The sequence below is a fragment of the Ursus maritimus genome, unplaced genomic scaffold (genome assembly GCF_017311325.1).
Source record: "Ursus maritimus isolate PB19 unplaced genomic scaffold, ASM1731132v1 scaffold_5, whole genome shotgun sequence".
Classification (NCBI taxonomy): Eukaryota; Metazoa; Chordata; class Mammalia; order Carnivora; family Ursidae; genus Ursus; species Ursus maritimus.
The window spans coordinates 27,499,812-27,522,967 of record NW_024426663.1 but is presented as its reverse complement, the minus strand read 5'-3'; the positions used below and the strand labels follow the sequence as shown (position 1 = coordinate 27,522,967).

Below are 23,156 nucleotides of genomic sequence, written 5' to 3'. Positions count from 1 at the left end.
TCTGAAGGTAAAATAAGTATTGAAGCACTGAAGTAAGGAGTTTGCAATAAAACAAAATGAAAAATGGAAGCCGTAAGAGAAATGAGAATTACTGGATCAGATATGAAGAATGGTAAATGTCAAAGCACTTGATAATTTTTCTGCTAACAGACATTGTGAAGATGGAAGTTTCCATAATTCTTCTTTTCCTCCCCCCCCCCCCCCCTATTGTCACAAGATCTAGGAGCAGGAGGAATGTGTCGTCTCAGTATTGCGTTGCAACAGAAAGCAAGGCAGAGTCTAGAAGGCCCGTAAGTGACAGCATGACCACAAGCGGAGGTTCTGTCCTGGCAATAGATGGTGAATTGCCATTCTCCTAACTTTTTAATCTACATATGAAGCGCTTCCAATGCAATCACTTTATTATTCAGTGAAAGTTCCTGCGCACGGTGTTGACTGTGCCCCTGCTATGGGTGAAGTACTCCACCGGGTACTGGTTATAAAATTAAACCTAGCGATTCCGTTATGAAAATAAATCATGGTCCACATGCCCTGGAAGGCCTGTTAAAAAGCAGGCAAGATGCCCATGAAAATAGGTTTCCTTTGAATTCCACAGAACCAACACTTTGGGGAAGAAAACCAAGGCCATTTGTTTTAAGCCACGGTGGGTGTCCTCTTCAGCTGTTAATATGAGGAGGCTAGATTGTGGCTGGAAAGAGAATTAGGAGGTGTTGACTATACGTGTCTATGACCTAATTGAAGTTCGGTGGTCCCAGTGGGATTTTCATTGGCCTGTAAAAACTACAGGTATTTGTAAAACTGTTCAAAACAATAAATAAGAGTTTTAAAAAGTTGAATTAGTGGGCCACCTGGGTGGCTCAGTCGGTTAAGCGTCCAGCTCTTGGTTTTGGCGCAGGTCGTGGTTTCAGGGTGGTGGGATCAAGCCCCACGTCTGCTTTTCCCTCTCCTTCTGCTCCCGCCCCCCTTCTCTCTCACTCTCTCAAATGAATGAGATCTTTAAAAAGTTGAATTCGTGCATATGTTCTGGTCAATTTTACCCCTTTGAGAACCATATATGCCTCCAATCTCCAGCTAAGCAGTTATTATTTAACTTCTCAACAATGGTAAATAAAGGGGTAAAAATTCTGTGGTATCCCATATTTAAAATACCTCAAGAATTTCTGCTCCTGTGTCTTTTCTTCCTTCCCATTCTTTCTTTTCATACACATTTATTTACGTCTTAACAGTACTTTACTTCAGAAAACGCAGTGTTGTCCTATAGTCACACAAAGGCCTTCTAGCCAGTCTGTCTTGCCAGGTCTTACCAATTCTTTGCTCTTGGTAAGCAAGCGGTAGTGACCACATAAGCATAAAAGATCTCCTTACTCCTCCTGGCATCTCTCTACATACAGAACCTAAAGCCATCTGGCCCTCTCCAGCCTTGTTCAAATGGAAAAACAGACCTAGTCAGACTGGAGAAGCAGTGGGAATAGCAACCTAGAAAGTATAATGTATTTGGAGGAAGTCTTCAAATGGACTCTGAAGTTTCACAGTAGTGGTTATTTTCTCTGGCAGTGCCGCAGCCTGAGCAGGCTGCTTACTCCGGGACGCAGCACCAAGTCGGCATCTACTCTCCACAGAAACGGTACCCGAGGAAAGAGAGTCCACGTTCCTTGCTACAAATCGTACAACTTGATAGAAGCACAGTTTGCGTATATGTGTGTAATTCGTTTCTTTTTTGTATCATATAAGCAATGCACGTTTCTTGTGCAAAACTTAGACAATGAGGATGAGCAAGAGGAAAAACACGTCATCCACGCAGCCAGCAATGACATAGTCATGTTGACGTATTTCCTCCTAATTTTATGTTTATTTTTTCTGTATGAAATTACACCATGATTCAACCCTTTTTTCCCCACAGCAAAATACCGGGAACGTTTTTGTGTTTGTAGTATGCACCTATTCCATGGTATTCCATCTCATGATTACATCATGATTTAAGTAGCCAGCCCACCCTCTCTTACTCCAATACAGGGTGGGCCACATGTTTCTTATGTATTTCTGAAGTGATGCGTCTGGTAGTGAACTTGGGTTTGGCAACGGGACCTATGAATGGATCTGGAGGTGTTCTTGGTAGGCTCACTAAGCCCTTGGAAGCACTTCACTTTGGTCTTTATAGCAAACCTCACCCGTTGGGCTTTACTCCCAAAGGCCCAGCAGCCAGGAACAGATTTCAGCTCAGGGCTCACTAAATTCAAGACAATAATGGAATGAAACCAGACAGAAAACCAGAATCCTAAAATGTGTGTGAGTTTTTATTTAACAGAAAGTGAACATGCTTGAGCCGAAACAAGATAAGTGAGTAGATAGCTACCTGCATAGAAAAAGAAAAAACAAAGAGAAAATGAGGTCGTGGATCCTCTTCTAGTCCTTCTTTTGCAACCACGAGTATCTCTGGTTCTCTAACTGAGCATTGTTAAACTGCAGAAAGGTTGCTGAGGGCCGGTATGGCAGATTCTCGCCCTTGCAGGATATGCCGACAGAGGCCTAGCCACACGTCACGTGCTTTTAGCCACGGAGTAAGCCATGCTCAGATTCTAGCCCTGCCACTGACGACGTCCTCCAGCAAGTGCCTTCCCTCACCTGACCTTCACGTGTGTCATCCGGAGTTACTCCAATTTGCTAGTGTTGCAACGAATAGAGATTAAACGCTGAAAGCAGCCCAGGGCAGCCCCGCGCCCCCCAGGGTGGTGCTCAGTACCTGTTTGGTAAATCAAGGTAGGTGTCGAGGAGCTTCCTTGGATTGCAGACTCTCGATGAGTTCTGCTTGCTCATCGTACTTATCACTGTCTGAAATAGCGTATTTTCAGATTTACTACTTACGGTCTTTCATGCGCACAGAGCATCCTCAGTAACGGTGGGTTACCAGTGCCTAGAACAACGCCTGGCACTCAAGATGTGGAAGATGTCCGGTTCCGGCTGGCTTGCATTCTTCCCTGTAACCCAGCCGTGGGACCTGGAGGCTGTCGGGCAGCGACTCGCTCCCCCCGACTCTCCGGTCTGTGCTTGGTTGCAGCCATCCTCCGTTACCTGAAGAACGACGGGAAGATTCACTTGGTGGTTTTCAACAACTTGCAGCTGGCTGACGGCAGGCGGCACAGGGTCCTCCTGAGACTGAGCAACTTGCAGCGAGGGGCTGGCTCCGTGGAGCTCTATGTGGACTGCGCCCAGGTGGACTCTGTGCACAATCTCCCCAGAGCCTTTTCCCGCTCCTCCCAGAGTCCCGAGCCCGTCGAATTGAGGACTTTCCAGAGGAAGGCACAGGTAGGAACCCACAAACCATTCTCCAAAGTGGAAAGATGGGCTGCCAGGCTCAGGGGATGCAGAGGAATAGGCCGAGGGCAGGAAGGGGTCTGGCCGCGTACTTAGAATCACCTGGCGCTTAAACTCTGCTGGAGGCCCCCCCGCAGGAGAAACTGAATCGAATGTATAGAAGTGGTGGCAAGGCGCAGGCGTTCCACGCAAACGAGGAAGCATGGATCACTGTATCGAAAACTGAGGATGTACTGTATGGTGACTAACATAACATAATAAATTATTATTAAAACAATAAAAAATAAATAAAAATGCCGATTCTAGTGGGAAGCTAAAATTGAAAGCTGCTGCTTTAGTGCTAAGTGAAGACTTTTGGGACATAATTGTGGAGTTGGAAAGGATTAGCAAAAATCGAACAGTCTTCGGGGGGTGCCTGGCTGGCTCAGTTGGTAGAGCGTGTGAGTCTTGATCGTGGGGTCGTGAGTTTGAGTCCCACATGGGGCATGGAGATGACTTAAACGTAAAACAAAAACAAAATCTTAGAGCGATAGGATGATCTATTTTTAATCTTTCTATAATGATATTATTTAACAAAAGTGATAAAGAATGATTGGAAACTGCCAAGGGCTTAGGAACAACATTTTTCGCAGGTCTCATTAGAGCATCCCTAACAAAAAGGACCTTATTGCCAACTTAGTTCCACGAGGCCTTAAAGGTTCCGTCACCTCTGTCGTCTGTTTTATGCCATGTTGATGGTATTTTTTTTTTTTATTATATCATGGTACCTACCATAGAAACTGCCACATGTATTTCTTTTAAAATTCTGTGTTAGGGAATAGTTTGTTTCCTAGCATTCTTTGTCCTTTCCATTAATTTTAACTGTAACTGGTCATAGTTCCTCAATTTTATCTGATGTGGAAGTCAGTGCCAAAATCAGTAACTGTAGTCATCTGTTATGGCCCATAATATTATTTTCTGAGCCTCAAGCCTCACTTTGCATTTCTGTTTTATTATTTTATTATATGTGCTTTGGTTACAAGCTGCTCTGAGCCCTTTGTACTAAGAGGCTGGGTGTAAATAATAATATCTATTACAACTAGGAATGCTGAGGAGTTTTACATAATATAAAATAATACAAAATAATATAAAAACTATGAATCTGATACTAGAATTTTGTGCTTGGAAAACAGGAAGCGTCTTCAAGCAGAAATTGCAAGAAAGCTAAAATCCAAGGATTTCGTTTTGTTTTTGCAGAAAAAGAAAGATGTTTGTATACTTAGTATAGATTTACGTAGGAAAAAAAACAGTGACTAGAGACATATACAGAACTTTATTTCTGAATCCCCAAAGTAGCCCAAATAATCAGAATGATAGAAATTGCATCACTGTCATTTCAGAAATTGGTGTCTACTACCCAATAAGTCACTTTGTAAAAGCCAGGAGTCAGCCACAACAGGTCACCAGAAACTATGCTTACTGGAATTTTTTTCAAAAGTTCTAAGTCCTTTGACCATCAGAGACTACAGTGCTCTATCTTCATAGTCACCTCATTAATTCAGTGAATTAACAAATAGGTATATTCTAGGCATTAGGGAAAAGCATAGCGGGCAAAATAGTCATGGCCCTGTCTCCATAGGGCTCATAGCCTGATGTCCGAAACAATATCCGTTATATAACACGTGTTGCATATGTCATAACTTAGCTAAAATGAAAAGTAGAATTCCTCTGAAAATCCTTAGCATCCTCATTTTTAAAATAAGGATGATGACTTTACATTAGCAATTAACAAAAACTTTTCTGTCATGAGTATATAATGGTACAATTGAAAGTTATAAAATAAAGGCGTGAGGAAATTGATCTTGTGACTAACACAGAATGATTGATATCAACACATAATGTAAAACTATGATTCCAGCTACCTAATAACCATAGAATGTACTGTTTATTCATTCTCCTAGCCCAAGACGATCAGAGACTTCGCTAAAACCTAGAGCTAAGACATGCTAAAAACAATAGTGTTTAAAATTGAGATCAGTATCTTATTTATTACGGTCTAAACTCCATAAATAAATTCCAGACAATTCTGAACAGGCTCCTGCCACAAAATAACTTGTTTACCATGAAACGCAAAGCCTTTCCTCTCCTCAGATCCCCCTTGATGAACCCTCAGGCCAAGCTGGATGCTAACATGTTCCTAGGCTATTGGCTACTTCCACATTTGCTTCCATCAAAAGGATGGGGCTGGCAGTTTTAGGAAAAATCAAACCCACAAAATTATGTAAGATGTCAGAGTCCAAGGATACCGGGCTATTTAGTCTGTTAGGAAAATTGTGTGAATATGCAAGCACGTTGGCTTTTGGGCAGTGTCAGCAATGTGTGGTATGAATGTGATTTCTTCCAGGACTACTTGGAAGAGCTGAAGCTGGTGGTGAGAGGCTCGCTGTTCCAGGTGGCCAGCCTGCAAGACTGCTTCCTGCAGCAGAGTGAGCCCCTGGCCACCACAAGCACAGGTGTGGGCTCTTGGGCAGTCGGCACACCTCCATCCATCCAGATAAAGCCTCAGCCCCCGAGGGCACTGGGTCCCATCACTGAAAGGTGGACTTCGGCAGAGCACCCCAATAGGATGTGTCTACAGAAATCAGGCTCTTGTACCAAAGTCCAGGACAAGAAATATCTCCATTGCACTTTTATTTTTATAACTCGGAATTTGGGCTAACAGCCAGCAGCATCGTTATCGTGTTTTAGGTGAATTAGACGAATTACCCCCAAGTTAAATTCCTGTACCCTAGGTATTTGTCATGATGGTTCTCCGGGAAATCATTTGTTTTTGAGCCGCCGTAGGAGCGTCTGTTAGTGGCTGAATGCTCCTTGCCTTTTGCTGTTGCTACAGGAGACTTTAATCGGCAGTTCTTGGGGCAAATGACACAACTGAACCAGCTACTGGGAGAGGTGAAGGATCTTCTGAGACAGCAGGTAACGACGAGGACACCGCATCAGAAAACCCCAGTCCTGCCAGAGAGCTCATCGTACGAGCTCGTGGGGCTGCAGGGGCTGCAGAGGCGGGGAGACGGGCCAGGAGGCAGACCTCAGGTGGCCCCATGTGCCCACCACCCTGGGGGTCTGTTAGGAGGGCTCTGGAGATAGGGGACAGAGGTGGGATAAACACCACGGCTCCGAGCAGAGAGGGTGCCGTCGAGGGCTACCTTTGCGCCCCCCTGAGAAGTGTTTACTTAGATTGCTACACGTGAATTCTTTCATTCCTGGATTATGTATCAGATCCTCCTTTTCCATCTTGTTTTTCCCTTCCCATTTCTAAAGGTCAAGGAAACGACATTTTTGCGAAACACTGTAGCGGAGTGCCAGGCTTGCGGTAAGTGCTGTTCCAGTAACTGCTTCGTTCTGAGTTGGACGGGCAGGTGAGGATGGACGAAGGGCCTGGGGGGACGCTACTTGGACCGTGGTTTCTGGGCGACTGGCAGAGTTGGAGGGAAGGGGGAGCTCGTTGGGAAACCAGGTTTCATTTTGTATCAGCTGTGTTTCTCTGGTGGTCACTAAGTCTATGGACTGTTGTTTTTCTCTAGGTCCACTCAGCTTTCAGTCTCCAACCGCAAACACACTGGTGCCCCCGGCACCCCCAGCGCCCGCGACGTCCCCGACGCCCCCTGTGCGCCGCTGTGATTCCAACTCCTGCTTCCGCGGCGTCCGGTGTACGGACACCAGAGACGGCTTCCAGTGTGGGCCCTGCCCTGACGGCTACACCGGAAACGGAATCACCTGTTCTGATATCGACGAGGTAAGAGTTCAACTCGATGGGGTAGGGGATCCCTAAGTATCTTGGACACCCTGTAGCCAGGTGGATGACTAAGGGGTGACTCGGGGTGTCCTCCAGGTGACATAAAAACTACACCGTCATGAGCCCTTAGAGAGCACAAGTGACCACGAGCAGGGGCACGAAGGAGGCACACAGTGCTGTGGCTGCGTTCGTTATATCCCCCGTCTCTGTCTCCAGCTGTCACCTGGGCCGTGCTGCTACCGTGCTGACATTTGTACTCCAACACCAATTTATTTCTCCAATGCAGTCAGCATTAGTTTTGATTTTTCTACCCTTCTACGTATGTGGGAGGGGGAAGATCTGTGTTAGGGTATATTTCAGGGCTTGCAACTAATTTCTTCAGCCTTCCTAAATTGGAAATGCAGAGGGGGATCTTAAACCCACAAGACCCGTGGAGGAGGTCCTATAACCCGTAAGTATCAAAGTTCTGAAGGAAGACACATACGGCGAACACAGGTTGTTCGGCCGGCTTGCAAAGCCTCTGCAGGAGGCTGGTCCGAGGGCGTGGTTAGCCCGTCCTTAGTCCGGTCCCAAAGGAGTGTTCACATAGGTAGCAAGACGACCACCAGAATATGCCTTTCCCTTCCCCCCAGGCCAGAGGAGGGCTAGAAGGAGAAAGAAGGGGGCAAGGTGCGTGCAAGGAGTTTAGGTGTGCGTGCGTATGCACACACAGACACACAGACACACCCACAGCTCCTGCAGGCTCATGGTAGCACTCAGCTAATTACTTCCTCGGGTAGTAAGCAATTAAGATGGTCTGTAGTAAACCCTCTATTGGAGAACCATCGTGCGTGTTTCATAGAACTACATCTGGATTCTATCTGTGAGCTGGAATTTTCCTCCTTTTGAAAGTGCAGGAAGTGGTCATGTTTTTTACATTAGTTGAAGTGGTTAAAAAAAAAAAGAACCAGTCTCCTAGGCTCCGAGAGCTTTGGAAAGCCACTGACTTGATAGGGCATAAAGGCAGGCCCAGACCCTGACAGACCACGTCTTACCAGAAACACAAGTACCCTGGCTGAGTCTTCTCTGGACCTCTTCATTTGCGAAGGTGGTTCAGTAGTGTGTTTGGAGTCCTCTAACAGCCAGGTGACAAGCAGTCCAGGAGCACTGTCCTGTCATGGTGATTTTTAAATTACAAGGTAGAATACCAGGGAATTGACACTGGGAGGTAGACTGGTGGTCATGAAGGACCTTCTCACTCGGCTGTGCCGTCATTCTGTGATAGAGCAAACCCCACCAAAAGGCGACTGTGTGTGTCTGGGATTCTGTGGGTAACTATAAAACGAGAAGCTTTTCTTTCCTTTTACCATTTTGGTCACCGACAAATGGAGAGTTGAGTAAACAAGCACGTCTGAATAGATGAATGAAAGTTTGTGTTTTCCCTGTGTGGCTTAAGACTTTGGTTTTGTTTTGTTCTGTCTTCCTTTCCAGTGCAAATACCATCCCTGCTACCCAGGCGTGCGCTGTGTGAACTTGGCTCCCGGCTTCCGGTGCGAGGCCTGCCCCGTGGGCTTCACCGGCCCCATAGTACAGGGTGTCGGCATCAGTTTTGCCAAGTCAAACAAGCAGGTGGGCTGAAGTGATGGTCTATTTATTTTTTAAATCTGAATTACCAACCAAAAAACTTTGGTTTGCGCCCACCTCTTTCATTATAACTACTCTTTGAACAGCCAATGCCACGCGGAACGTCACGGTGCCCCGAGGGCAAATGAGGACGCTTTCCGACTCATTTCTGAGCATATATGTTCATAATGTCTAGTAGGGAGGAAGCTGTTAAATCAGGATAACAGAGTATCGCTAGGAAAACAGTGAGTGGGGTAACCCTAAGTATGTGGTGTGATTTCAGGCCTCTTCTGTGAGCCACTGAACGTTTTGTCCTGCAGAATAACTTGAGAATCAGGGAAACAAATAAAAGCTTTGAAAAATTAGGTCACTTTTATAGAGTCACTGTTGCTGATAAGAAGCTGTTTCAGAGATGAGAGGATTTCAAGAGTAGAAGTAATGCCCTGAGGAAACCGCCCTTCTTCCTATGTAAGCTATAAATCGCCATAAAGCACTCGAGCACTTTGTGACAGTCTTCATTTATTTCCAAATGTACTACTATATCCTGGCCATTATTTAACTGACTGACTGTGAAACTCTTTTTGATGCTTTCAGCCCTTAAAAATGGTTGGTCTATAAATATATTTTACTACCTTAGGGAAATTATTAGGTTTGAAGAAGGGCAGGGGTTCATGATTTTCTAGCCACCTATGGAAGGATTCTAGAGGGCATCCTTTTTTAGACTAGAAAAAAGGGCAAGCTGGACACAGGAGTGACAAGAAGCTATTAGAGTAATGACCCAGAGTTTTTCTCTCTCTCCTCTAAAGACAAAACCTCCAAGACGAAACCAAGGAAAAGAGACAGAGGAAATAACTGGTGCTTTATGTGAGCTAGTCAGATTTCCAGAAGTGTGGTGGGCTGAACTGAAGTAGAAGGGAGCCATCTTGCCACAGCTCAACAAATTCATGCTCACAGGAGGTGGGGGCTGGGTGTCCCCTGGGAGTGGGGATCTGGGGTTTGAGCACCTATGCGGACCTTGAGAAAGACCCAACACCCCTTCCTAAAGACCTGAGCCTCAAAGAGCTACCCTACCCATGAGGAGGAGATAAGAAAACTGCTAGCCCCCACTAGTGACAAGAAAGCTGGATGTCCTCTCTGGGACATGGTTGACAAAAAGGAAAGCTGCCCACAACAAATCAGAGCCCCAGGTCCCTACCACACACTGTCAGCAGCTCCACATCTGCCTTACTCGTGTAATGTGGGAGTACAGGCCGGAACAGTAATGAAGAACTAGCCCCGGAGCAGTAAAACCCCCAGGGCCCTGGCTAATGCCAACACCATACCACCTGGGAAGAGTCTGAAACTCACTGCCAGTGGAACATGGGAAAACGGAGCCACCAAAGATAGGTTCACAAACAGAAATGGTGATTTGCTTAAGAAGCTATCATGAGGAAACATGATGCCTACAGAACAATTCGAAGGGATAAAGAGAAAAAGGAAGGAATAGATACCATAACTAAAAAATAGGACAACATGAGAAAAAAAAAAGGGCAACTCTGAAAAATAGCCAAGTTAAATTTATTCACTGAAAAATGTCATCATTGACATTTGAAACTCAGTGGGTGAGGGGGGCGTCTGAGTGCCTCCATCGGGTAAGCATCCGACTCTTGATCTCAGCTCAGGTCTTCATCTCAGGGTCGTGAGTTCAAGTTCCGGGTTGGGCTCCACACTGGGCGTGGAGCCCGCTTAAAACCAACCAACAGACAAACCCACAAAACTCAACAGACGGGCAAGACAGCTGTCAGAGAACGTAGAGAATGGAGATGGATGTAGGGAAGTCATCCGGAATGCAGCACAGAGAAAGATGTGGAAAATATGAACAAGAAGGAGGTTAAGGGTCAAAAGAAGAGATGAATGAGAAAGTCTAATATTGGTTTAATAGTGGTTCCAAAGAATTGAAAGAGTAGGAGCAGGAGGAAGCTGAGAATTCTCCAGAATTGAAGAAAGCTAGAAATCTTCAGATAGAAGTCCATGGAGTACCAAGCAGGATAGAGAAGAATCTTCCTGAGTAAAAAGGTTGTAGCACAGATTAACCATACCAGCTGTGTTTTCTGAACAACTTGAAATACCAGGTTGGCAACTATCACTTAAAATTAGTTGGAGTACAGATCCGTACAAATGCAAGGAGGTGGCGGAAGTGACGCTCCTGTTAGCATCGTACCTGAAATTCCATGCCTTCACACAAAGCTAGCAAAACAAAGCAAAATTTATTTGCACTTCTTCTTAAACTGAGTATGTCTTTACACTTCTCTGCCCTAGGTCTGCACCGACATTGATGAGTGTCGAAACGGAGCATGTGTTCTCAATTCTATCTGTATTAACACTTTGGTAAGCATTTTTTATGGATGATGTTATCAAAGCAGATCAGTTATTCAAACAAGTGCATGTTTATGAATCATAACCCCAAAACACACATAGAACAGATGGGCACAATATATTTGATTGGCAAATGAAGATAAAAGTTTATGTTGAAAAAGAGTTTTTTCATGTAAGAGTAATTTGATAAGTAATTTTTATATAAGAAAAATTTTATAAGTGGCAGACCTTAACCAAAATTGCCATGTTGGGCTTTCAGAAAAATATTTATTGAATAAAACATCGTTCTTGTATTTTAAAAATGTGAAGAGCTTCTGAGTGTATCTGGTTCAGAAGATGCATTTTATTGGTGATGACACAATCCCCAAATAGTATTCATGATTTGTAGAAGTCTTTTCAAAAGTCATTTGTATTAAAATGCTTAGCCTTTGAGGGGGCCTAAAATGTATATATTTAGATATGGTTTCGTATCCCAGTAAACTGTCCACAAGAGAGCCACTGATTCCATTTTGGAATGGCGGCTTCCAACTTGACGTCCCTGGGAAAGTTATTCCGCCTCTAGGTTCCTAGTTGCCTTGAATGTAAAAACATTTTATAAATAACAAGTCACGTATTTGAATCCTCACAATCACTTTGTCAATAGGCACAGTGATTCCCATTTTACAGTTGAAGACACTGGGCTACGGAAAAGTGATGGGGCCGGGGCCACGCATCTCCTAAGGCTTCCAGTCTGGCCGCAGAGCCCGTGTTCTCGTTCACACAGTCTGCTGCCTTGAAGCCGGTGGGGATTGTTGCTTCTTTGCTTCTCCCCAGGGCTGTCTTACCTAGGGTGCAGGTATAGATTTGGGAGACACTGACATAAAGGGAATCACTAAAGCCACCCTCGGGGAAGGAAACTAGACAGTGGAACTTTCTAGAAAGTAGAACTGCAGAGAACCTCAAGAAGGGGCAGAGGTGAAAGAGCAGGAGCAGAGAAAAGGCAAGAAGTGGCCCCACGGAGCAGTCCAGTGAGGCTCATAGACCAAGAAGGACCACTGAAGGACACCCTTATGATGTGGCAAGTAGGAGTTTGTCAGTGACCCAGATCGTTGAACTGTAGGTTTCACACGGTGTCTTTCATGCGATGTAAATTTGATCTCAGTCAAGCTGTTTAAAGAAACCATGAAGTCGTGGCTGGCCTGGCGGTGCCGTTGCCGTGGCGCTGAGAGCTCATTTGCCAGGCCACCTCCATGGCTGCCTCGCTCACCGAGAATACTTGGGGCAGGGCCACTGACATTTCTCTGTGCACCTGTTCTCTGTCACTCAGTTGTAAAAAAGCCAAAGGAATGGTTTTAAAAAAGCCCTTTTTTCCCCCTAACCTGCTTTTCAATCACACCACCTCCCTTGTCCCCAGAATAAATTCTCACTCCACCTCCCAGAGCTTCCCCGGCACCATCAGGCCTTTCCCCCCTTTGTCCTCACACTGGAGCTGGCAGGCCAGTGACAGTGGTTTGTTCTAGCCTCATGTCTGCGCAGCTCGCTGCAGCTTCCAGGCTGGCGGTGTCTTCCTCCGGGTTCCCACAATTTTATGAGATGGACACGTACGTGGAGAGGCAGGCACGGGGGTCACGTCGTCTCGGCATCGTCGGGTACATAGGAAAGTGAACACGATCGCGGGAGCTTTGCCCGCAGTTTTGAGCCGCCGGCTCACCGTCCGATCTTTGCTCCCTGCAGGGATCTTACCGCTGTGGGCCCTGCAAACCAGGGTACACGGGTGATCAGACGAGGGGATGCAAAACCGAAAGAAGCTGCAGAAACCCTGAGCTGAATCCTTGCAGCGTGAACGCGCAGTGCATCGAAGAGAGGCAGGGTGACGTGACGTGTGTGGTGAGTTGCTCGTCACCCGCCTCACCATGTTTTCCTCTTCCGTTTTAAATACCTCCCATCCTCCGGTTCTCCTTGCTTCCCGGTGAAAAGGACTCAAAAGTGAAAACATTCCCAAGGAGATAAATGCAGAGTGTGATAGGAACAGGGCTCACTGAGCTCCTGGGGAGCAGCCTCAAGTCCCTCTCACAGCAGCTGCCTTCTCTCTCCCTCTTGGCCGGGGTCGACACCATGTCCGCGGGCACATCCGCGGGGGAGCCCCCCCTCCCAGGCACCCTCTGCGAAGGGCCAAGAAGTGGGCAGCAAGAAGGGAAGGCGCCTCCTTCCCTCCCTTCCGCGTGTAGCTTTGGACCCACGGCTGTGTGCAGTGAGGTGGTTCAGCTGTCAGACACGCCCAGAGAGCCCGTGTCCCCTGGTGAGCAGGAGGGGGCCGGCGGCACTACTCCGAGTCCACCCGCACCTGGATTCCGGAATGGCTCAGGGGGTGCTCACTGTTCTTCGTCTCTGTGTCCCAACCCGGAGCCAATCTGGGGAGGCGGCGGCTGGCAAGAGCGCGGGACGGTCACAGGCTGACCCCGGTCTCATGCCAGGCAGTGTGTGGTGGGCCAGAGGTGAAGAAGAAGGCCCAGGCCTGCCATCCACTCCCAAATCCCGGGCTCTGGGGTGCTCAGGGCCTGGAGATGCTGAGACAGCAGCCACTTCAGCTGCTCGTCTTCTCCTTCCTTCCTTCGCAGTGAGCCAGGCCCTGGCAGGTGGCCCTTCCGATCCTGGGATTTGCGGGTTCACAGTGATCACCTGATCCTTCTTTCTACCTCAAACTTAGACTTCTTTAACGTTACGCTTGCAAAATTTTCTACAGTGAGCATATCGCTTTTCAAATAGGGAAAACGAGAAGAATCAGAAAGAAGTTAAATTTAATAGCGTCCGTTCTCTCTAGCAGCACAGATAGTCCGTGACAAGGTCCTGATGAAGGAGCAAGCTAGGTCGGAGGGGAAAACCCCACGACTTTCCTAATTCCTGTTGCCTGGGCATGTTTATTACCATTGAGAGGCAAGGGTAAATCTATGTGTAAATCCTGATTTTGTGTGAACAAATTAATGACTTCCCTGGGATGGTGGGTGATGGGGCTCTTAATATGTTTTTGAATTTGTAATAAGGCACAACGACAGATGGGAAAGGATTAATATACTTGGTGTGACTACTAAAATAATTTAATCTGCCAGAAAATGGCTCATTAAAAATGTATTTGTTCCTAGAGGAAATTTTTTCTTCATTAAAATGAGTCAAGAACCATACCCCATGGCTGAGCTTTCCAGGCCTTCTGAAGGCCCGCCGAAGCAATTGAGCGGAAATAGGGGCCCGTAAGGGAGGGGCGTCTTTGGCCTCCTGCCTTCTAAATCTCTGGTTGCAGGAGAGCCTGGGTGATTGAGAGCAGGCAGGCTGCCGCTTAGGAAGTCACTGGTCTTCAATCACCTTATTTTGATTAGCAAGGCCAGGAAATTTAACGTTTATTCATGGAGAGTTTCTTTTCCCTTGGCCCTGCTTCTGTTCCTCAGACTCTCTGCCCCCTCCCTGCCTTTCTGGTTCCCTCCTCTTTTCCAGGTCCTCTTCCTCTGTGTTCCTGCTGTCCTACTTGCCCCCTCTGCAGGTGTCTATCCTGCTCCTGGGCTGAGCTCCCAGGTCCCACCTCATGCCCAGGGCACCACGTAGGGAAGCATTTCTCTTCTCTCTGATTTGCCGGTGACCCTTGCTTGAGAGCCTAGTTGTCTCTGGTACAATGGGAAAACAACGACCTTGCAGGGTCATTGTGCCGATTGGAGACAATGGTAATACAGTCTGATATAGAATAACTGTTAATGCCTATTATGCTGGCAGTGAAGTCCATGGCTGGTGGTGGCAGGATACTTGGGTAGACTTTTCCAGGGACGAAGAGAACTTGCAGACCCAACCGTGCACCTGGGGGAATCTTTCTCTGTTGAAAGGGCATGAATAGAGGTAAAGCACCCTGGAAGGTTATTCTTTTGGTGGGAACGGATCTAGAAGACTGTTAAATTCAGAGCTAGGACTGTAGTTGAAGAATGATAAGGAAAATGTTAAAAAGCCACACACGTTCGTTTCTGCTGAGAGGACATTAGATAGTCACACGGAGAACATTGCAACAGTAACTCAAAATTACAACGACCCTTTGAAGCAAGCTTTCCACACCGAGAAACCAGTACGGGCGCAGAAGGACAAATGTCCTAGACTTCCTTGTTTTAGCATTGTATGCAGTAGAAAAGTGTTTTACAAACCAGACACCCACCAGTAAAGGACTGGTTGAATTCGTGGAGGCACACGTGTACCACTTTACGTAGGACGCACCTGTGACCATCAGAAAGAATGGCCTGGCTCTACGTGAGGGGTATGGAAAGAGCTCCAAGGTATGATGCTGTGTTCTCAATTGTGTCAAAAGACAAAAGAAGAAAAAGAATGTATTTGCCTGTCTGTGCGTGGCGTATTTCTTAAAGGATACAGAAGAATGGATTGCCTGAGCCAAGGGACCAGGAATGGGAAGGAGTTTCCACTCTGTCCCTTTGTACCTTTTGATTCATTAGACTAATCAAAAAATAATAGTTTTAAAATCCTGTCAACGCTGTGTCGCTCTGGGCCCTCCCTCTGGGGACATGCACACGGGAGCAAGGATTCAGAGGTTCAGAGCGGAGGCCCCTGTCAGTCGCCCCCTCCCCGCCCCCCCCCCGACCAGGCTCAGCTCTCCAAGTGCGTGCTGGGCTTTGCCTTCACAGTGCGGCGTCGGCTGGGCTGGCGACGGCTATATCTGCGGGAGGGACGTGGACATCGACAGTTACCCCGACGAAGAACTGCCGTGCTCTGCCAGGAACTGCAAGAAGGTAAGAAGGGCACACGGGGGAAAAACTACACCCACCGTGGCTTTCCAGAGCCCTGTGTTCTCTGGGGGAGAGATTCTGTGGGCTCCATGGAAAATGGCATTTTTCAAGCAGCTGTATCTCACACGTTGCAAAACAGCCATCCACGATGAAGTCAGGCGGCTGCCATCAGACTTGAGATCGGAAATCCTTTCTGACCTAAGACAGAGGTAGATGGGGGCGGGGGAAATAGGGAGAAGTGGATAAAAGGGTACAGACTTTCAGTGATAAGATGAATAAGGTCTGAGGATCTCATGTACAACATGGTGACTTTGGCTGATAACACAGTACAATCTAATTGAAATTCACTGAAAGGGCAGAACTTTAATGTTTGCAGAAAAAAAAAGGTCAACATGTGAGGAGCTGGACGTGTTAACGGTGGGAATCCGTGACACGTACGCTTCAAATATATTCGTTTTGTCAATTATGCGTTACTAAAATTGAAAAAGAGTCCGACATGGATGCCTCTCTGAGCTCTGTTGCTTCTCCCTAGGACAACTGCAAGTACGTGCCAAACTCTGGCCAGGAGGATGCAGACAGAGACGGCATTGGGGACGCCTGTGACGAGGATGCCGACGGAGATGGGATCGTCAATGAACAGGTGCTTGCTCTGCCGGGAGGGCCTGGGAGGTGCCACGTCCCAGGGATGGTGGAAGAGAGCCCGTGAAGTTACCTGTTATATGAGTCACCCCGAGTGTTCGTTTCCATGCCTGCGATGCCGTGGCATTGTGACTTTACCCTGAGCGCTGATGGGGCATGCGCGTGCGGGTGGAGGCTGGCTGGCGCCCACCCAGGGCCAGCAACCGAGGAGGGTAAGTAGAGTCTGAGTAGACGTTTGGTCTTCCGATGCTTTAGGATAACTGTGTCCTGACTCACAACGTGGACCAAAGGAACAGCGACAAAGATATCTTTGGGGACGCCTGTGATAACTGCCGGAATGTCCTGAATAATGACCAGAAAGACACCGATGGGGATGGAAAAGGAGATGCCTGTGATGACGACATGGACGGAGACGGTCAGCTTGTCTCGCTTTGCTTTTATTTGGGACTCATTTGTCCTTTTGCCCTTTTTGTCTGTTAGGAGCAGAAATGGAACTGCTACCTCGGAAGGCCTCCCACACTTGAGTGGTTCTCCTCGGCCTATGTCTGGCCCACCTGTTTCTTTTTTTCTTTTCTTTTTTTTTTTTTTTTAAAGACAAGGAGGTGGGGACAGGGAGAGGGAGAGAGAGAATCTTAAACAGGTTCCACACCCAGTACAGAGCCGGACTTGGGGCTTGATCTCACAAGCCTGAGATCATGACCTGAGCCAAAAATCAAGAGTCAGACACTTAACCAACTGAGCCACCCAGGGGCCCCTGGCCCACCTGTTTCCATGGAAGGAGACTCCATAACCCACTCCCCTATTTAATAACACTGGGTGTTTCTGGACCTCTACGTCACAGCCAGAAACTTTGTAAGAATTACTTCAAGCAGTGTCTTGTCAGGGCTGTGTCTTTGTAGGGCCTCTGTCTTCCCAGAANGAGTGTATCTTTGCCCACCACCCAAACCAGCCTCTTTTCCATGCCTAAGAGTCCTGGAAGCGGAGAGCAGAATGAGGGGCCTCGACAGGGTCGCAGGCTGCGGCCGGGTTTGGCTCCTCCTGCGGGGGATTGGGCGTCTCCTGGGAGACGTGTGCATGCCCTGCCTATTCTGGAAGGAGGCTGGAGGCAGGACAGCTGCACTGCCCAGCGCCTGGCACCACTGACGGGGCCTTCGAGTGGGCGCTGTGTGAACGGCACCCCCCAGAGCACAGCTTGAGCGCTGGAGCCTCTCGGGGTGTGAAGAAGGACATGTTTGGGGTTTTTTTAAGATTTATTTATTTATTTGAAAGAGAGAGAGAGAGTGAGGGGGTGGCAAGGGGGAGACGGAGAGAGAGAATCTCAAGCAAGTCCCCACTGAGCTTCACATGGGGCTTGATCTCAAGACCCTGAAATCATGACCTGAGCCGAAATCAAGAGTCAGCCACTTTACCAATTGAGCCACCCGGGACCCCTGAAGGACATTTGTTTCTGTATCGCTTTCATAACACATACATGACTATCCTCAAAGTATAGACTGGATCTGATAGTTCCTGAGAAACATCTCATATCACAAGGGCCTTGAAGGAAAATCTTTCCAGAAATGTACCCCCTCCCCTCCACCCAGCCACCCACCACACACACACACACCCCACACACACCCCACTCCTATCTTCTACAAGCCTGACTGATGGCCAGATCCAGTGGTATGCTGGCAAACCAGCTCAAGGAAACAAGCCCCAAGTTGTAGCATTTGCTAGTTTCGGTGATAGAAATAGCACTCCCGCCATGACTGATGGCAAGCTGCTGGTATGAGAGGACATGATGAGACAAAAGCTGAGAGGGGACGGGCACGGTGGGCCAGGCTCAGCACGCCCCTGCCCCCGCCCTCCAGTCCCAGTCTTTGTTCACACCCCCACAAGGTCCCTCTCTCGGGTCAGCCCACCTCGCCCTCATGACCTCCTCATCTGGTTGCAGTGATAGCCCTTGACGTCTTGGACAGCTTAAAACTCCGTGGAGAAAGGCCTCAGGTCACCATTCATTTGTAAGTCTCCCAGAATCCATCCTTTGAGATTACGCGCAGATAACTGCCGAGAAAGGTTGTGGCTCTGGGACGATGGCCCGGGTACAAGTCACTCCCCGCGTACCTGGGTACAGGCCTGGTCTCTTAGCACCCAGAAGTCTGTGTTCTAAGCCTCTCTGCGATGTTCACCTGACTCGGGGAAGTGTTCCTTTCTTGTAGGAGTAAAAAACATTCTGGACAACTGCCCAAAAGTTCCCAATCGTGACCAATGGGACAAGGATGGGGATGGCGTGGGGGATGTCTGTGACAGTTGTCCTGATGTCAGCAACCCTAACCAGGTGAGTAGCATTCGGGGGATTCGGACTCTAGGCTGAGCTTCCGTGTGCACGAAGTCTTTATGACAAGTGTCTTAGAGACGCCGGCTCAGCTCCCTGCTGTTGCCGTGTGCCTCCTGGAGCAGAGGTGGCCGCACTGCACACTTAGGCCTGGAGCTTCTGGGAAGACAGCTCCGGGGGCTTGAGGCCGTCTGGGTGGATCGCACAGGCTGCACATTGGCTGTGAGGTGAGGAGCAGGAGTTTAATGTCGCCCAAAACCAGTTGTTTTTGGTGAGACGAACATGCAACGTGGCGGCTAACCACTGGGAGCCTTGTGTCCTTTTAGCCCCCAAACCCTACACGGCCTGTGCACGGACGCTTCAGATGCCGTTCAGTCAGCGACGGGTTGTTTCCCTCTCACTCCTCCTTCCTGTCTGGATAATTGGATGGGATGTGTCATGTATTTTTAAAGCCCTGTGAGAGGGGCGTCATTGTTGCCCTCTGTGACTCACTCCCATTCTGGCCCAATTCCAACATGCAGAGGCAAAGCAAAATCAGTTTGCCTCGTCCCCAGGCCTTTGGCTGGCTCCCCTCCGACCCGTGCCAGAGTTCCACGTCTCCACCTGCCACCATCCTGCCCCGGCGCCCTCTCCAGTCAGCTCATCTGGTGTGTAGGCAGCCCAGCCATGTGGTTTGATATTTTGGAAGGCTTTTTTGACAATTCAGCATTGTGCCTACACCAATATGGTGTTGTCCTTTTGCAGTTCTGCACCAACCCAATTCCAGAGAAATAATTCCTGAGATGCAGTGATGATGGGCCAGGTCTGCCTTCTCTAGAACATTCTGTGCGTGAAGGCCCAGGGATAAATAATAACATGTTCTGTTCTCTTTGCAGTCTGATGTGGATAACGATCTGGTCGGGGACTCCTGTGACACCAATCAGGACAGGTATGGCACATTTTCCCAGCTGCGTTAGGGCCATATGAAAAATCCAGAGACCATTTTAGCTCTCAGCGCTTTCTGCTGCTACCTTGCTTCGGGATCTCTCTGAATAGATTGAGCTACTGGTGGGACAGTAGCCCTGCCTCTGGTCAGGGTCATCACGTCCTTGAAAGTTCTCTGTAGCCAGGTGACAGTGTCCAGAGGGGCCAGGAGGCGCTCTAGCAAGTGAGAGTCTATTACTGGAGAGGCGGCGGAGCCTCGTGCTTCCGAGCTGGGGTCTGGGTGACGCAGCTGGACACACGTCCCAGCTCCTTCGCTTACAAACTAATCGTGAGCGGGTCACCAGACTCTGCCTCAGAAGCCTCACCGGAAAAACGGAGAGGACAAGGGCATCCAGCTCACAGGTCTGCCGTGAGGACTGCGTGAATTGACAGAGTGCACATGAGTTTCCCTGACGCAGAGAGAGGCACTCCATAGCTTTAGCTCTTGTATTACTATATTCCTTCAGCTCCGGAAAGCTTCACCATGATCCCAAAACAAAGCTGTCAGTTTGCTGAGGGATCACTGTGATTTCAGTGTCCTTGGAATTCTTTCATTCTGTGCCCGTTATTTGGTGGTATTGTTCTGGGCAAATCAGTTTTGTCAACCCTCCTAGCCCCCCATGGAGGGAGTCCTGTGTTAACCCGGGGCCAGATCAGCTGCTGTGGGAACGTCACCAGGAACGTAGACAAGTGCACCCCCCCCCCCCCCCGGAGGCGCCTGTGGTCCGAGGCTCGGTCCCCTTTCATCTGCAGCAGGAACGCTTAGGCAGTGGGACGGGGCTGCGCGAGGGAAGGGACTCGGGGAGGCAGACAGGAGGAAACAGGGCCTCCCTTCCCAACCTCCTCTCTCAGGTTGCCCTCCAGACCGTGGTTCCTGAGCCGCACCCTGTGCGAGGACAGCTCCTAGAAAGCCCCATCTCAGTCCCTGTGCTCAGTGTCCTTGAGGCCTGAGCCCACGCGAGCCAAGTGAACTTCAGTGTACTTCTCGATTGCATTCTCAAGTTCTTGCTCTGCAAAGCAGAGAGAATGCAATGTACCTTGCAGGTTCGGGTAAAATGAAAGAGAACGTAGGTAAGGCTCCGGCGGAAGGCTGGCCCTCAGGTGACCGGCAGCCAACCGGCTGTGATAGTGTTACCACAGCATGAGGAGAGGCAAGGCAGCAAGAGCGTCTGACCTAGGAGGTCGCCATTTCGGCGGGGAAGGTGGGACGGGTACCTTGAAACCCCCTAAGTGGCGGACATCAAGAATGTTCCCTGTTGCGGGTCCTCTTGCGCTGACTGCCATCCAAGGAATCTCTGAAATACCCAGCCCTGTCAGCCTCTAGATATTCGCCTAAAATACATGACTCATTCTGCTCCATTTTAATTCCCACAAACTTGAACCTTGGGGAGGAGGACAGGAACTGCTTGTTTTGCATAGAAATGTTCAAGGCTGTATAGAATGGCTGCGAATGGAAATAGCTCCATTTTGGGATTTAGAAACCAGCCCTGCTGCAGGCACAGGCATGGCGCTGTTGGAGCCGTGCGTCCTCTGCTTGGCCAGGTGGGACCCCTCTGGTCTGAAAGGCATGGACTGGTCTCTGACTTCCCTCCCCCGTCCTACCCCTGCCTGGGACAGGCCATGGGAGGAGGGTGGAAGGTGCATCCACTCAGATTCAGAGCAGTCATGGGAGGCCTCTGTCAACTCAGGGAAACCTCTGGGGACAGGGCAGTCTCCTCCTTGGGCGGCCACTAGGCCTGGAAAAAGACTTGTCACGGGGGCAGAGAATGAGGGTTCTGAGAAGTGCTTGAGAGCAGGAGTGAGCCCAGACTCCAAGCTACCCTCTCGGAAAGGGGCGGCCCTCTTCTCTCTGCCGTTCTCCCTGCGGCATTCACATCTGATCCTTCTTGGGTCTGCTGGCCAGGGAATGGGAGGAGGACTAGGAAACACTGCAGGGCTTCCCAGCAGCCAGCACGTAGAGATGCTTTATCATATATTCAGATGTAATATGCGAAGTTCTCATCACGTAAGCATTTAATCTTTGTAACAGCCCTATGAGGTAGGCTCTGTTATGCCCATTTTACAGATGAGGACGCTGAGCCTGGATTCACACTGAACAGCCGGGCTCCACTGCCCTTCACACTTTGTTCCCTTTGTACGTTCTCTGGGTGGTGGTGGTAGTGGTGGCGACCGTAGTCCCTGGGGTCTGATAGGAGCATCTGATCACAAAATCACCTTTTATCTTCTTGAGTAGTATGATCTATTTGTTTCAACAAGATGAGGAAGTAGGAAAATGGTCTGTGAGGCCCAGAGGGCAGCCTTGTCTGAAGACATATGGGTTTGACAAGACAAGCCCCCAAACCCCAGCTCTGTTTCTTACCCCTGTTCTCTGCTCACCAGTGCCACACATCACCTCTTCTTTCTCCCACAGTGATGGAGATGGGCACCAGGACAGCACAGACAACTGCCCCACAGTCATTAACAGTGCCCAGCTGGACACTGATAAGGATGGGATTGGTGACGAGTGTGATGATGACGATGACAACGATGGCATCCCAGACCTGGTGCCCCCTGGACCGGACAACTGCCGGCTGGTCCCCAACCCAGCCCAGGAGGATAGCAACAGTAAGTGAGCTCAGCCTAGGGCTGTGTGGGACCCCCAAACTCCCTTCGGCCAGGCATACTGTGGCACGTCTCTCCCAGGGCTTCTCTGAGCAGCCACAGCTTGTGTGGACAGCAGACGGCTGGTAGACCCCGTTCTCTTACTCTGCAGAGAAGAGCTGCTTTGCAGCTTCTGAGCAGCCCTGGGATGAGGTCACACGGGACAGGAAGCAGCCATACGCTCCCGCTCCAGGAGCTTGGGCAACTGCGCCAGCATCTTGCTTGCTCCTTTTCACCAGGAGTCACAGAAAAGGAGCAGGACAGAGAGAAGGGAACAGCAGCAATGGCTTAGATGGGCTCACAGACTCAGAGGGCTGCGGGGACCAGGCCAATAAGCCTGCACAAAGCCAGAAATGAGACAGTTGGCGAGGGCATGTCCATCCACAGCCATGCAGTATTTAATTCAAATATTTTAATACCATGTCAGCTGAACAAAACCTACGAGCCAGATTCAGCCTAAGGATCATCAGAAATTATGGTCTTAGGGACAGTCTGATGACAACAATTTCCTTGTTTTTTGTATGGACTAGAGACAGTGCTACAGACATTTGCTTATGTAAGGTCAGCCTCAAGATCCACCAGTTGGTGAACCCCAGTGTCCTCAGAGAACATGCAGTGTTTCTTCTTCCACTCTGTCCCCAGGAAATTCTTTTGGTCACATACAGTGGGGTTCACCAAGCCACCATGAAGACTCCAGGGCGGGGCCCAGGGCCACCTCAGACGTGGCTGATTCTGGGCTTCTCTGCCCACGTGGGTTGAAAAGTTGGCCCTGGAGGTGGGGCATGGGCTCCCTCAGCTCCTTGCCCAG

At 48.9% G+C, this 23,156-nt stretch overlaps 1 protein-coding gene across 1 annotated transcript in view; it reads left to right on the top strand.

Moving 5' to 3' along the window:
• Positions 1 to 23,156, top strand: part of THBS4 (thrombospondin 4) — a 40,757-nt gene that overhangs the window by 13,148 nt on the left and 4,453 nt on the right. Inside the window, exons 3-16 of the mRNA XM_040622141.1 lie at positions 3,056 to 3,303; positions 5,696 to 5,804; positions 6,185 to 6,267; positions 6,613 to 6,664; positions 6,876 to 7,087; positions 8,558 to 8,695; positions 10,988 to 11,056; positions 12,758 to 12,910; positions 15,691 to 15,795; positions 16,325 to 16,432; positions 16,687 to 16,846; positions 18,630 to 18,748; positions 19,621 to 19,673; positions 22,119 to 22,312. Of these exons, the coding sequence (XP_040478075.1) occupies positions 3,056 to 3,303; positions 5,696 to 5,804; positions 6,185 to 6,267; positions 6,613 to 6,664; positions 6,876 to 7,087; positions 8,558 to 8,695; positions 10,988 to 11,056; positions 12,758 to 12,910; positions 15,691 to 15,795; positions 16,325 to 16,432; positions 16,687 to 16,846; positions 18,630 to 18,748; positions 19,621 to 19,673; positions 22,119 to 22,312 (1,803 nt within the window). The remainder of the gene's footprint in view (positions 1 to 3,055; positions 3,304 to 5,695; positions 5,805 to 6,184; positions 6,268 to 6,612; positions 6,665 to 6,875; positions 7,088 to 8,557; positions 8,696 to 10,987; positions 11,057 to 12,757; positions 12,911 to 15,690; positions 15,796 to 16,324; positions 16,433 to 16,686; positions 16,847 to 18,629; positions 18,749 to 19,620; positions 19,674 to 22,118; positions 22,313 to 23,156) is intronic.